Raw genomic sequence first — 15,589 nt, forward strand, 5'->3', positions numbered from 1 at the left:
AGTGCGAACAGAGCAGTGACCTGGTTACTGTGGATTATTGCGAACTCCCCCCTTCTTCTCGCTCTATCTGTCTATCTTTATGTCTCTCACTCGCTCTTTTTCTCTCTTTCTGCTGCCAGCCCGATGTCCTTCATTCCACTGCCCTTCCCGGCTGTCAGTCAAACAGCTCTATCAATAGAACAGAGGGAGACGGCTTTCGCCCCTCTCTCTCTCAACACTCAGCTCTCGCCCTGGCTTGATTAGTGCCAACAGACTTTACTAGTCAAACTGTGTCAGTGTTCAGGCAGTGATTGTGTATGCGTGTGTCCTCATCTGTGATTCAGCGCTTAGTCGATCCCAACAACACACAAGATCTCCGGCACGCACAATGACAGGAAAGGCCGAGCTGCCCTAATACAAACAAGAGAGGCAGCAGGCGGAGAATATGCTGTCTGGTTACATGTGAGCTGCACTGAGCTGTTGAGATTGGTGTGTGAGTGTGCCGCCAGTCTTTAACGGGGCATTCACGTTGACGCCGATTTGCACCGACAAAGTGACCAGAAGACATTTGATTTTCAACAAGAGCCGGCCATATCTGACGTGACCGACAGTCAGCGACCGTTTGCAGTGCAATGAGAAAAGTTTACTAGTTCTACTATTAAAACTGGGTGTTGATTCATCTTGTTACTTGGTACTGTATGTTATAATTTACATTTTACTTTAGTTTGAAATAAATTATCTTCGGATGATGCTGTAAGTTGTTTCAGATGCATTTAATCCAGTAACTTGTCTTTTTGACCTATTTATTAAAAGAACCAGCTTGTAAGAGTCATTTGTTTTTTGAATCTGGCTACTGCGCATTTTGCATCTTTGATTTATTAAATAGAACGAGCACATAAGATAATTTTTTAAATTTTATTCACACTACATTGTTGCATGCCGTTTTAATATGATGTACTGCATGTACTATTATAGTATTTATTTAAAAAAAAAAAAATGTACATTTTATTTTTTCCGTTTTTATTAGTTGTTTTTTAATATTTCTTTGTTGCTATAATTTGGTTTTTATTTCAGTTTTAGCACTTTAACTTAAAATGAGAAATTTTGCCTTGACAACTAACTAAAATAAAATAAGTTTTTAGTCTGAAATGAAAATGATTTTTAATAGATTAAGTTAATGATAACAATACTCTTGCACACTGTATGTTTGTTTTTTGAGTTTTTTTTTTTGCGATTACTTCCTGGTACAGTCTTTTATTGCATAATCAATACATTCTGCAAACTCATATTCATAATTCAAGTAGAGTAAAAGATCGATTTTGGGATTTTAGGAATAGGTATAGAATCCATGTTAACATTTATTATAAGCAATTTCATTGTTTTATATTATTTATTCTGCATGATTTAATATCTTCCGGTCATTGCAAATGCATTTGGCAGATGCTTTTATCCAATGCAACAATATCAAGGTTTACATTAATATGTTTGTTTTTCCTATAAATCAAACCCATGACTTTGGGGTTGCTAGTGCCTTGCATTACCAACTTAGCTTTATTAAGTTTGCAGGGTGATTTAGTTTTAGAAAAAAAATGATGCATGGAAAACTCCGATATTGCCAGCATTGATTCATGCATCAATATGATGCATAATGCATTTCAGAAATGTTACTACAGTCAAATCTTTCCCCTCCATTTGATTCTAGAGACAAGAAAACTGATTTATTTCCATTTAATTGTAATCAGATTATTGCTAGTTTTGCAAGTTAACAATAACAGGCCACCCAGCAGTAGGAACGCCCTATATGGCCCAATAATACAGCCACTCATCGACCTGCAGCGATAAAACCACTATATGTTTGAACAAAGCATAAAAGGGTGTGTGTGTACACATGGCTTACTGTCAGGCTGTGGTTAATACATTTCATACAGTGACTGCGTTCACAAAGCGACTGTTTAGCTAATGTTTTTAACAGCAACGGACGTACAGTAGCACAACAGATCATCTCGGTGACACTCTGCCTTCTGAGGTTTAGACGCATGACTTCAGATGTTTAACAACTGATCTTTAACCAGAGGCGTGGTATCGGTCATGTGTCTAAAGGTAGCGCAAAACGTGTGTCTCTTGTTTTTTTTTTTTTCGTAACTCTTCTCTGTTCCGCCATAACGTTAGCGAGTAATCTTCCACCTACTATCAAAGAGAGTGCGAGATTGACAAACTCTCCTCCTTTGCGGTGGACTCACTGTGTTAACAGACGCCCACTTACAGAATAGCTTCAGGGCAAAGCTTCTCCACACTGATTCTAAAAGTAAAGCAGCCCACTCATGTTCCTCAGACACGCCACTCACAGCACTGAACACATCTGAAATTAGGCCAGAAGGTAAAAGTGAGAGGAAGACGGGCTTGTGGGAGCTGTGTTGTCGTCCGATTTGTTTCGATTTAGCCGAACGAGCAGCCAGACAGCTAAATTACCTGGTCGTCAGAAGGCATCTTGTCACGAACACAGAAAAAGAGAAGAATAAACATGGGAGGCCTAGTGATTAGCATGTATGGTGTGATGTTGCTCTGAAAAAGTAAATACATTTTTTCAGCTTTATTTTAAAGAATGGGGGGGCTTTACATGCTGCAGTCTCAAGAAATTGTCAGAAATTATATGTAATAAAATTATTTACATGGTTTATGTAAAGCAGAATGGTAAGTATTTTCTCTATAATTTGCTAACATCATATTGACCCCTTTTTGCTAAGTAGATATAAAATGTTTGATGAGGAATCAAGTTCCTTGACATTATTCATTCATTTATTCATCAGAAGGACTAACAATAAGTATAAAATGTAGAAAAATATCCCAAACCCTGAGCTGTGTGTAGCACCTGTCGTTCTGCACATCCATCTGAATGATACCAACATTAAGAGAGTGATTGAAGTTTATTTTTAACAACATGCTTGATCACATCTAACCTTAAGCATGTGGTTTTTTATTTATTTATTATTATTTATTTATTTTAATTTTTGCAAAAAGGTTGTTCATTAAAGACGGGGCAAAAAAGCAGTTTTGAACCCAACAGCAAACTCCCTGATCGTGTCTGAACATAATTAATCTTCTTTCTGCTCATTTAGTGAAAAATGAAAAAAATAAATGAGTTATTTAGAATGCAAAAAAGACTCTGGGATCTAATTGAGCATTTTTAGTGACGCCATAAATGAATGACTGCTTTTGTGTGTGTTTTGTTTTTTGAAATTGGCAGTTGGTTCACATAGTTAGAACTGCCCAGCTCTATCTTCAGGGGTTAAACACTGAAATGGAAAAATCGGAGATGGTGTAAAAATATCTTTGCCTTGGTACTGTCATACTCATGAGTCATGACACAAGAAGCAGGCACAGAACTGCCTACCATCACAGCCTTAAGAAATTGAATGGCCTAATAAAAGGCACATAAAATCACCTCTATTCAGAGTGTTTAATTTTATGAATAAAATATTTATATATAAATATTCACTACCCTGCCATTCTTTAACACATCCCATGATGCTCATAAATCCAGCTTGCAACATTTCTCATTCTCCCTATCATTTTCTATCCTCACTCTACTTCAATATTATGTCATACTTCAATATAATAGTTTAAAATAATAAAAGTCGCACAGAGGCCAACCTTATTTCTGTCTACTGAGAAAGCGAGCGTCCTTCTAACCATCAGGTCCTAAAGGTCGGCATCATGCTGTTATCACTAATTAGCCAATCGAAATATCCCTACATAAGAGAACCTCTCATCTTATCGGCAAAAATAGTCAGTCTGGAACATACTAAACTGACAAAATGTCACTCTCTCTCATGGTGAGCAACTCCAAAATCTTCCGTTTCTCTGAGATGCGTGCTTCACGGATGATTCTCGTCCTGTAAATATGGATTAGGAATGATATGTTCCTCAGATCTCCTTTTTTAGTAATGCTATCACCCTACTTGCGTACATGCGAGTGTGTGTGAGAAGAGAGATGTATCCATATGTATGCATGTATATGCTCTTTGAGAACCAGGAGGCCTGTTTTGTGTAACACAGAACAGCCAAATCAATTAAAGTTTGGTTTTAATTTGCGTGTGATGTTTCTCCTTGGTTTGGTTGAGTGTGTGTGTGTGTTTGTCAGCATGTTGAAGCGTGGTCTTTTGTGCAGAGACATGTTTACATTCCTCAAGCTGTGAAAGACTGGCGGCGTTGCTCTCTCTCCTTTTATATTCCTCTTTTTTTTTTTCTCCTTTTTCTCACTTTTTGTGCTTGTGCTGATGGGCCGCACTGAGTAACATTCACAGGCTGCCCACTCCAGCTGTCATGATGGTAACTGACAGGGAGTTCACAGCGAGAAAAGAAGAGAAAGACGGATAGAGGCGAAGATAAACAGAGATTGAGTGGGCTGTGATTGCTTCACGCTGATTTGTAGACGGAGTAAAAGACGGATTTATGTATATGTGTGGGTGTGTGTATGTGTTATGAGGAAGTGAATGCATGGACATGCAAGTACGTACATGGCCGCTGGTAATTACCGATGGCTGGGAAAGGGCAAAATCCAAAACGTTCATCTGTTAGAGCTGTTGTTTCAAATGTGAATTCTCTCACTCACATTGTTCCAAACCAAAAAAAGGTGTTGAAGAATATGACCTCTCTTTTCAGTATAATGAGAGTGAAGGTGGAATAAAGCTGTCAAGCTCCAAAATTACAAAAAGCACCATAAATGTATGTAAAAGTGGTCCTAAAACTGAAGACCGAATATATATGTTGTATACCGTATACATATACAATGTAAACACATACAGTGGCTGTTTGGGCAAGTTCATGAGAGAAGTGTCTATGCCTGATTCATGAATGATTCATTCTTTTGAATCGGATATTTTCAATGAATCTGATGTTCATGAATCAGACTGATTTGATTCTCAAGTTCAACTCACTGACTCAGTACAACAGTTAGTTGAAGGGCAAGCTGATCAGACATTAATTACCTTTCTTTTCACACAAATCTATCATCTATATAAGACTTTCAATATACCACAAGTCATACGGGCTATTTTATGAAACTTTTATGGTGATTTTGTGTCTTTTACACAAAGTCCCCATTCATTGTAACTGAATGGAAAAAAATACCAGTACGTTCTTTGAAGTGTTGTCTTTTGAGTTCCACTTAAGAAAGAATATCATATAGGTTTGGAATGACATTATGATAGAAGTTTCATTTCTCTGTGAATCTTTTCTTTAACAGTACAAGAATGAACCTCTTATTTGTGTTTCTCTTGCTATCATTGTAGATGAATATAAGATGAAGGGAGTGGAGGAGGTGAAGTACATGCGTGGAGAAGAAGACCGAGTAAACGCACGCAACCAGGAGAACCTGGTGAGATACAAAACATGCCTGCGCAGTTGCGCACACACCTGGGAAATTCTTCCTGTGCAGTGGTGTCCATCATATTTTTGCTTAGTATTTTCACACACACACACACACACACCGCTTGAGGCTCATATGCCTGTTGTTGGCTTATACATTGAGAGGTAAAACTAAGCGTATGCAGTGCACACGTGTGCCGACATGTTTGGAATGTGGGAGAGGGAAATTCTAAAAAAATTTTCCTCTTTTGTCACAGACTCCCACTCTCATGCTTTGACACTCACATTACCAGACAAAATGTAATATTCTGGAGTTTCTACATGCATCTTTTCTTACAAAATTTCAAAAATTTGGGAAAAAATTCTCGGATGTCTGGACTTATCTGGACTGATTCTTTCTCTGAGGAAGCTATGTATTCTTTTTCTTAATAATACTAATGATTTTAGAGATTTTGTTGTTTTTGAACCATAAAACAATACACTCTTACACATGCATATTGTGTTTTTTTTTTGGTTTTTTTCTCCGCTTAACTAATAATGTTAAGGTTTCTTGTATAATGACCTAAGCTGTCTGTTTAGCTACTTTACTTTTAACACTATGTAAATTACCCTGTTATGATTGGCTAACCTTTTCACCTGTTAAAAGAGTAATAATGTCACTGCCAAGTTATTAAATATTGGCATTGACATGCAAATGTGGGTCATCATATGTTAATGTTATATGTTAATGTGCTCAGTGGGGGTGTAAAATGCTTCATTACTTTTTTATTTCTTATCCAAAATACAGTTCTCAACATATTTAAAATGTAATAATCCACAATTTCAGATTCCCAATGTATTTTTTGCATGGAAAACCTTGAAAATAATTATATTATATAATGATATATATCAAAACAATCAAATAAAACTTCACAAATTTCACATGCATCATATAATTTAGTGATCATCATAAAATTATTGTCCTGTTTCTACCCCTTTTTGCATCTTAGTTTCCATAAATTATCTGCTTGCATTGTGAACGAGTGTGTCCACCTGCCAAGTTATTAAATATTGGCATTGACATGCAAATGTGGGTTTTTATGTTAATGTTATATGTTAATGTGCTCAGTGGGGGTGTAAAATGCTTCATTACTTTTTTATTTCTTATCCAAAATACAGTTCTCAACATATTTAAAATGTAATAATCCACAATTTCAGATTCCCAATGTATTTTTTGCATGGAAAACCTTGAAAATAATTATATTATATAATGATATATATCAAAACAATCAAATAAAACTTCACAAATTTCACATGCATCATATAATTTAGTGATCATCATAAAATTATTGTCCTGTTTCTACCCCTTTTTGCATCTTAGTTTCCATAAATTATCTGCTTGCATTGTGAACGAGTGTGTCCACGTAGTACATTTCAAATAGAGCAGGAAAAATCCTTTTTCCATGATAATTCCCCCTTTAAACTGCCAGGCTTAATGAAGTTGTACAGGCAGAGCAGGTGTTCAGATGCCCATGTTCCGATAAGGGGGGTGAGAGGAGAATAGAGACGCAGTGAAAGCGAGGGCAGCCCTCTCTCTCGCTGTCTCTCAGCAGGGCAGCATTCTCATTAGCAGTGGCCAGAGGAAGGTCACTCCCAGGGCCTCTGTATCACGCTGTGTTCCAGGCGGAGAAGCTGGTTCTGGCCCACGTCCAGAAGCTGACAGGGCCTCTGCACCAGAGGGCCACCAGGGACTGAATTTGGCTTTGTTTTGAACAGTAGTAAGTGAAAACGTGTTCATTCCGGGTGTGTTTGCAGGAGAAGAGCTCGACGCAGCACAGGACCAAACAGCACAAAGAGGTGCCTGGGCCCAGCGCCAACAAGACGAAGTGAGTGGGTTTATACATGTGTCATTCTGTTTACGGTGTGCGTGTGTTTCTGTTTGTTTTGTGTGTGCGTGTGAGGGCATTAAAGTTCTTGCTCTGTCGAAAACGTGCCAGAAGTCTGTAAATTGTGTGTGGTTTGTTTTGCTTTGTGGCCTGTCTTATCCCCTCTGGATCTCATTTGCATGTTCTGTTCGAGCGTGATGTGCCATGTTTCGTAACTTATTGTATGTAAACATGATGTTTCTTGCCTTCGGATGTAATTGTCAGTTTCAAAGTGATTTATTGCCATAATTATTTCTAGTGAAATTGCATTTCTAACGCATCAATAACACAATTGTGATGTAAATAAAGAATAAATAAAAAGGCTAACACTTTATAATTTTTTTTTGTTAAAAGTCATTTAAAGGAATAGTTCCACCATAGATGAACATGTCATTTATTCACCCTCATGTAGTTTTAAACTATTGATGACAACTGAACTGGAAAGAAAAACTGCGATATCATTTTCGTGAATTTATTTGGCCACTATAATTATGTAGTGAAAATCGTGACAGCCCTATTTGAAACCCATATTTTCTTTATTTCCATGAAAATGCAACAAAATAAATGGAGAGTGGACCTATTGAGCTCCAAAAGTTACCAAATAAGATTTTCAGCAAATAATGACTAAAATGTTTGTTTATTCCTTAAACAGAGGTGTCGTAAACTACAAACATATTATTATTATTATTATTATTATTATTATTATTATAGAGCAGCATGAACTTTCTGCAAAATATTGTAGTGCTCAACTGAAGAAGAAAAGATACAGGTCTTATTAGAAAATCAAGGTAAATGAAGTAAGAACTAAATAACTTTTGGGTGATACGTTTAGCTATTTATTAAACATTTAGCATGAGATGAAAATATGTTTCAAAACATCTACAACTATTTACGTGTAAACTAATTTATGATCTGTTAACCATTAATATTTTATTTGGTTATGACTTAATGGACTTTAATTTTCACTGAGCTTTGAATGCTACGAACACATTAAACAGAAAGCTAATACATATGGTGTTCAAAATGTCTGGAGGTAAAGAAATTGTGTTTGAGGGAATGTTCATTAAGAATGAACAGTTCATTATCGTTTTGTGTGTGTCGATGGAGTAATGCTCAGTTAATGTGCTTTGTGTGTGTGTGGAGGCAAGGGTTTATAGTCCCTGCTGTAATGTGTCTATAAAAATTATTCCTGCCCAGACACTCTGGATCCTACAGGAGTTGGTAGCTTTGTGTGTGTGAGAGAGTGTGTATTTGTGTTCTTTATGCTTGTTGTAATGGAAAATTCTAGTGTATATGTTGCTTCCCTTCTCCTACCCCCACTAACTTCCTCTCTTTCTCTCTCTCCATCTCTCTCTCTCTCTCTCTCTCTCTCTCTCTCTCTCAGCATACATACGTCAGAGAGTCAGCAGGAGTTCTTCAGAATGCTGGATGAGAAGATTGAGAAGGTAAGGGAGGGAGGAAAAGAATGAGGCACAGAAGTAAAGCAGGCAGCAGATGGGTAGAGATTTTAAAGGGCCAGTGTACATTAAACCACCCTTCAGAGGACTGTTCATTTATCTAGATTGTGACATTTAAAAGATTGTTTTGTCCTTCAGACTGTCTGGTACTTCCTGTAGACCTCTGGAGATAAAATTATATATTTATGGCTCTGCTTTTTTCCCAGTACTTCCTTCTTTCCCTCTCTTATCTGTCTTTGTCTCTCTCTTGAGGTCTGAGATCAATTGGAATAAAATTTATTAAAGGGGTCATATGATGCGATTTAAATTTTTCCTTTCTCTTTGGAGTATTACAAGCTCTTGGTGCATAAAGAAGATCTGTAAAGTTGCAAAGACTAAAGTCTCAAATCCAAAGAGATATTCTTTATAAAAGTTAAGAGTCAACCACACCTACCTAAAACGGCTGGTTCTAACACGCCCCCACATGTCTACGTCACGATGTGGGAAGATTTGCGTAACGCCGCCCAAATGTTCACGCAAAGAAAGAAGGCGTAACTTTTATTCTCACTGTAGTATTGTTGTTGCCGCCGCCGCCATGTCGTGAAGGCGCAGTGTTTCGTTGTGAAAGCTAAACTACTTTGTTTGGCCTTCCCTAAGAGGACGATATCTGCTTTGTCATACCTGGAGCTGATCCGTGCTGAGCAGCATCATATGACCCCTTTAAATCTAAACATTTTAGATTTTGTTTTAAATAAGACAGGGTTATGTAAGGGTTGTAGCGCTTTTATACTGCAAAAAAAGTCTCATTTAGAAGTAGCTATCTGCATTTCATAAATGATGAAATTGTATCTCTTTGTTCAGACAGTGTTGTCAATATATCTACATTGGTTGTAGGGCTGCACGATAAATCGCATGCGATATTTAACGCGCATCTTGTCAGTAAAGTCGGTTCTTTAATCAGCGGTAAATCTCCATCACGTGCGGGCTTTCACATGGAGCAGCATTAACTACACAGAGCTGTTGTTCACCGACAAGCTGCGCAAAACCACGATCATATTTTGCGCATGTTTTGCGCAGCTTGTCGGTGAACAACGGCTCTGTGTAGTTAATGCTGCCATGTGAAAGCCCGCACGTGATGGAGATTTACCGCTGATTACAGAATGGCTTTACTGACATGATGCGCGTTAAATATCGCATGCGATTTATCGTGCAGCCCTAATTGGTTGCCATATAATCACCTGACCATCTACATGTTTAAAGTTTAATCTGACTTTAAATCAGGTTTGTAAAAATCAGATTGTGGTAAGTTTATATATTTCTTGCAATTGCGAGAGAAAAGTCGCAATTACCTTTTTTTATTCTGTGGCTTAAACAAGAAAAACAATTGTGAGATGTGAACTCAGAATTCTGAGATAAAAGTCAGAAGTGGGAGATTTAAACCTTTTTATTTCTTATTCAGTGCCAGAAACTAGCTTCCATAAGCAATCTGTTCTCATCCATAGTTGTTTAATATTCATGAGGAACGGGATTTTGGTCTAATGAGTTTTATTTGTGGTTGGAGCAACTGCTTATCACTCTTGCTGCTAGTTAGGACAGAAACTCAAATTCACTTATAGCATTTTTATTTAATCTTTCTCTCTCTCCATATTTTTTAGGGGCGGGATTACTGCTCAGAGGAGGGAGGAGGAGGATGTGACATAGCAGAGAGGCGCCAGATCTTGCCAGAGATGGAAATAGAGAGAGTGTGAACTCAAAAAATCAGTGTTTCCTATGTCTGTAACACTCTGTCGGTCTGAGAGCGAGTGTGCGTGCGAGTGCGTGAGAGCGTGTACTTGTGAGAGCGAGAGAATGCAGGACTTTTCCTCATGGGCTGTTGCACCCTTGACCCCTTCTCCTCTCTTGGGGTTGCCTTGCTTGGAGATCTAGATGGTTTTGAGTGAAGAAAGAACAGCTTGATTGATGTATTATCAACACCGACTCACTCTGACGTGAAATGAGGACCCCCGTCCCCCTCCGCACCTCTCCTCCTATGGCCAGCATTGAAACGACCCCCTTCCTCCGCCTGGCTGTGACGGAAGCCATCTGAGAGAGAGAAAAAGAGATTATGTCAAGGAGAGTGAGATGAAAGGATATGGAGAGAAAAATGATGACATGCCCCTCCCAGTCCTTGTTTTAAGTGGCAGGCCAGAGAAAAACTGACATATGGAGGAACCAGAAAAGAGCTTACGAACATCCTCTAGAGATAACGGGGAGTGAATGTAAAAATGGAGTGTTGTGGGTTTTTGGGGGGAGAAATGATTGAACGAGAGATATTTTATGAAGAGCGACTATATGAACGAACTGGCTGATTATTTTTATATTTTGATAAGAGCGTCGTGGCAAGTTTTTGAACATACCTCTTTAAGATTGTGCTGAAAAGGTCAGGACTGTACGGTGACCCCATAACACACTAGCACACTCGCTCTCACACAGAGAAAGACTTAAAGCTAAAATTATCACCACACCCTCTTTCTACACACAGGTTCACACTTTCATTTTGTATAGCCTGCTATTATTTGTAAATTTCTCTGAAAATTAGTTACCCACACACACATCCAAATATATCCCTTACAGCCACCCGCAAACTGGCAGCATTTAACTTAAAGATCCGTATTGACTGTTTATGCTGCCCTTTAATACAGGTAATGGACTGTGAAGAGACTATGGCAGAGAACTGGGGTTGTCTGTTTTGTTTTATGTGTTTCGAGGGCTGTATTTGTGTTAATCTGTGTCAGAGAACCAGGTCTTACTGTGTTAATCGTTGTCAAAGGGATGAGGTGTTTGTCTTAGGCCTGTATGCGTTTAGCTAGTGTTTACCTCTATTTCTCACCCTGCTTTTCTTACTCAAAAGTATTCAGTCGTGCTGGCTAAAATGAATTCTCGTTGTCTCTTACAATTCATAAACATATTCTAGACTTAAACAGTATGAGGTGGGGTGGGGTCACTTTGGGGGACACAATGCTGGCCAAGCATCTGTCGTTATGATTACTGGATTGATTCCTTTTTAATTTTTATTTTCAATGTTTTCTTTTTCTATTAAAATATAAGACACAGGAGCTGTGGTTTCTGTGTGCTGTCTCACCGATTAATTTGTGTGTGGTTGTTTGTGTACTGCTTTGCTGACATCATTAATCCATTACAGCGTCATATTTCCTGTTGGTGGTCTGACTCATAACGTTAAAAATACTTAATGGGTTCTGGGGTCGAATTTCAAATGCAGAAATGTGCAGATCACATTTCCACCATGGGTTAATATCAAACCGTACAAATGTTTAACTATATTGTTAAAATAGCTGTCCAACAGCACGTCTTTTCGGAGAATCCACACAGAGACGAGACATTATATGTTGACAGACCAACGCGAAGCATATGTGCGTTTTAATTTCACTTACTACTTGTGGTTTGTCTCCACCTGCAGGTTGAACAATGGAGCTGAACTATGCTGGAAATGTATAAAATGCTATATTATTCGATTAAAATGTATATAATTGTATAAAATTAACGTGTATGTTTTAGATTTCATGACTGTTCACTATTTAAGCTTTTCAGTCCTTTTCATCACTTTGATGCCTTTACTAGGCTACTTCATTTGAGTTGCTAGTGCACCGGTGGACATTTCAGGGTATTTAGGATATTCTGACACATTACTGTTTCCAGTGGTTAAACTCTAATATGCTCCTTCCACAGCTTTAATTTACTTGGTGCTTCTAGAGAGTCTGTGTGTTTATTAATGCTTAAATCTCTCGTGCAGCACAATTGGAAAAAATGGACAAGCAGAAAGTGCCACAAACAATACATGTTTGAGAGGTAAAATTAATAGTAAATGTCTATAACTCTAAAACTTTTTTTTTTATTTACTTTCTGTTGGATTTATGATTAGCAACATTTCAATCCCAAAGAGATTGAGGTAAAAAAAAAAAAAAAAGATTTTGTGAGCCGCAGCCAATCAGTGTTTAAGGTTTATTTATTCATGTATATGTAAACTTTGTTAATATGTAATATGTCTTTTGTGTATTAAATATTTATAATATATTTATATAGCATATTATTAAAAGTTAGGGGTCAGCGAGATTTTTGTGTTTTTGAAATAAGTCTCCTATGCTCACCAAGGCTGCATTTATTTGATCAACATACAGCAAGAACAGCAATATTGTAAATCTATTTCACAATTTAAAAGAGGTTTTGTCTGTTTTAATGTTTTTAAATGTCATTCATTCTATGCTTATTTGGTGCTCAAGAAACATTTCTTATATTATCAATGTTGAAAACAGTTGTTATATATATGTATTCTATCCAAACTGATCATTTTGATATATCATAGTTCATTATAAAAACAATTTACATAACAAAATTAAACTAAAAATAAATATGAACTATATGAAATAAAATAATAAAGAATATTTCAAAGATACAATTTGCACAACATTTGTGATCAAATTTAAAATAAAAAAAGATTGCCCTTATTTTTTGACAAGAGTACATTCCATGTAAACTGTCAATCTATCTATTTTTTTTAATCACATATTACACATGCATAACCTGTGGATATTTTATCTATAGGGTGAAGGCTTCATTTGCTTTTTCATACAGCTCTGCATGTGGAGAACAGTACGGGCAAGAATATGGGCAAAGACATTGACTTCTTGTTCTTTCCACTGTGAGGTAAAACCCAATAAATCCCTTCTCATGTGAATGCTGCCTCATTAGAGAACAACATGTTCTGGAGGTTTGGCTGTGTTCTTCTCTCTCACGTGGAGTTCTGGTGTGATGCACGATTGAGTGAGTTTTACCAGGCTAATCTAGTACTAGTGGTTGTTATGCTCTCTAGAGGACAGCAGTGGGGGGAATGGAGCAGAACGGGCTTCATGATGGTTGGTGTGTTTGAAGTGGATCTGAATGATGAAAATGGGATCATTTAGGTAGGTTTAATGCGTGTGAGCGTGAATGTGTGTGTCTGATCTCCATCTGGTGTGTGTAGGAGAAGTGGAGGAAAGAAAGATCTGGTATGAGAGTGAGAGAGTTGAGTTCAGCCCTGTGAGAGCTCTGGCTTGGTTGTCACTCTACATTGCCAACATGAGCTCACAGCAATTACATCTAACTCAATTCAGCAGGCTTCTCTTGCCCTCCTTCCTTTTTTCCCTCTTTTCGCTCTCCTCATTCGGCATGTATCTCACTTTTCTCTTCCCGTCCCTCTTTTCTCCACCATTAAACACTTCCTACATGCCTGACACTGCTTTTAACTGTAGAAACCCTTTATAAATGTAATCCATTACTGTACTCTGATTATAAGCTCTCTGCCATTCACTCGTCTTTTTAAAAACATTTCCCACTAGAACTTTGACTAGCCTCTTTAAAAACTCGCTTTCATTCGGTTTACTAAAAGCTGTCACCTTTGCCCACAGAGAAAGCACAAGCTTCCTTGCATTCTGAAGTTACATTAGGCCACTCTAGTGTATGCATTTCTTTTGGGACTTGACACCAGTGGCCTGATCCAAACTTCTCACATGGTGGAGTAAAATATTGCAGAAACTGTCAGAATAACTCATTTGATGTGAGAATTTGTACCAGACATAGACATAGTCATTGACATAGCAGACGGAAACCAGGTTTGCACCAGCCAGAGTAACTTAGCCAAACTTCTGCTTTGGCTGTCCTCAGAGAGTTTTTCTGTCAGCCGAATGATGAAAACATACATTCATATCTCCCTAATGTCAAATATTGTTTTGATGGAGAACCTGCAGTTTTAACGGTGTGTTCTCTGTCTAATATACATTTGTCTCTTGACCATATGTGAACCTTTTTTTTTTTAAGTTTAAAGTGCACAGAGATGTAGTAAGATGGTATGCTAACTGCTGCTGAACGCTGTTGGAAGACAGAGCGCTGACTGGTATGTCCAGCTGGTACACGCTAAAAAAAATCAATTTTCAAAATCCAGATACCATCTTAAACTGGATTTAGCAAAGTAAACGAATTCCAGCAGGCTAAACACAGAATCAGCTGAATGGTATCTGACATTAAAAGATTATTATTATTATTATTTTAAATCCTTAACATTTAATTTAAATCCTTAACATTTTAATTTAACATTTAAACAAGACCATTATTTTTAGTTACTTTCTTCTTCGCTTCCAATTGTAAACACTAGGGGTCGCCATTTGTTCAAATGTAGTTTTAAACAGCGCAAAGAAATGCAAGTCAACGGTCCCTCGAGAAAAATAGTCCCGTCGGGAGCAGTTTCAGTCAAAAACGAAATCAACTAGGGTACGTCTAAGAATATGCATCACTGTAATCTCATTTCGCCCATGTGCCATATTTAGGCCTGTCACAATAACAACTTTTTGATAACAACTGGGCCTATTGCCCCAGAAATAATTGCGATAAGCGATATTATTGTCATTTTAAAAACCATTTTATGCCACTGAATATATAATCATAATGTAACAGCATAATAATGCAAGAAGGCCTACACACTTCCAAATGACAACCAACTTTTAATTTTTAAGAATATTTAAATCATGGAAATTAAGTATCAAAATATTACATACCTTAAAAAACCTGAATAAATAGTAAATAAAAATGTTTTAACAAAAAGTGCAAAGTAACAAGTACAAAAATGCACAAAGAACTTGTATGGAGATTTTTAGTATCAAAATATTAGATAACTTAAAAAAAATCTGAATAAATAGTAGGCTAAATAAACATTTTCTAACAAAAAGTGCAAAGTAGAAAAAAAGAAAAATGCACAAAGAACTTGTATGGAGATTTTTCCATCTACAGACTTTTTCCTGGCCTACTTTTCTCTGTAAATTAAGGGTGCACACTATTGCTGAAAAACACAATCCCTACTTATCAGTCAGATGTCCG

The 15,589-nt window shown here is 37.2% G+C and overlaps 1 protein-coding gene across 1 annotated transcript in view; it reads left to right on the top strand.

The window, feature by feature from the left end:
* Positions 1–11,074, top strand: part of LOC107717558 (uncharacterized protein C1orf21 homolog) — a 32,551-nt gene extending 21,477 nt beyond the window's left edge. Inside the window, exons 3-6 of the mRNA XM_016524342.1 lie at positions 5,271–5,356; positions 7,141–7,211; positions 8,635–8,695; positions 10,342–11,074. Coding sequence (XP_016379828.1) covers positions 5,271–5,356; positions 7,141–7,211; positions 8,635–8,695; positions 10,342–10,434 — 311 coding nt within the window. The 3' untranslated portion in view covers positions 10,435–11,074. The remainder of the gene's footprint in view (positions 1–5,270; positions 5,357–7,140; positions 7,212–8,634; positions 8,696–10,341) is intronic.
* The last annotated feature ends 4,515 nt before the right edge of the window (positions 11,075–15,589 follow it).

Source organism: Sinocyclocheilus rhinocerous, unplaced genomic scaffold, assembly GCF_001515625.1.
Source record: "Sinocyclocheilus rhinocerous isolate Xijiao unplaced genomic scaffold, SAMN03320098_v1.1 scaffold813, whole genome shotgun sequence".
Taxonomy (NCBI): domain Eukaryota; kingdom Metazoa; phylum Chordata; class Actinopteri; order Cypriniformes; family Cyprinidae; genus Sinocyclocheilus; species Sinocyclocheilus rhinocerous.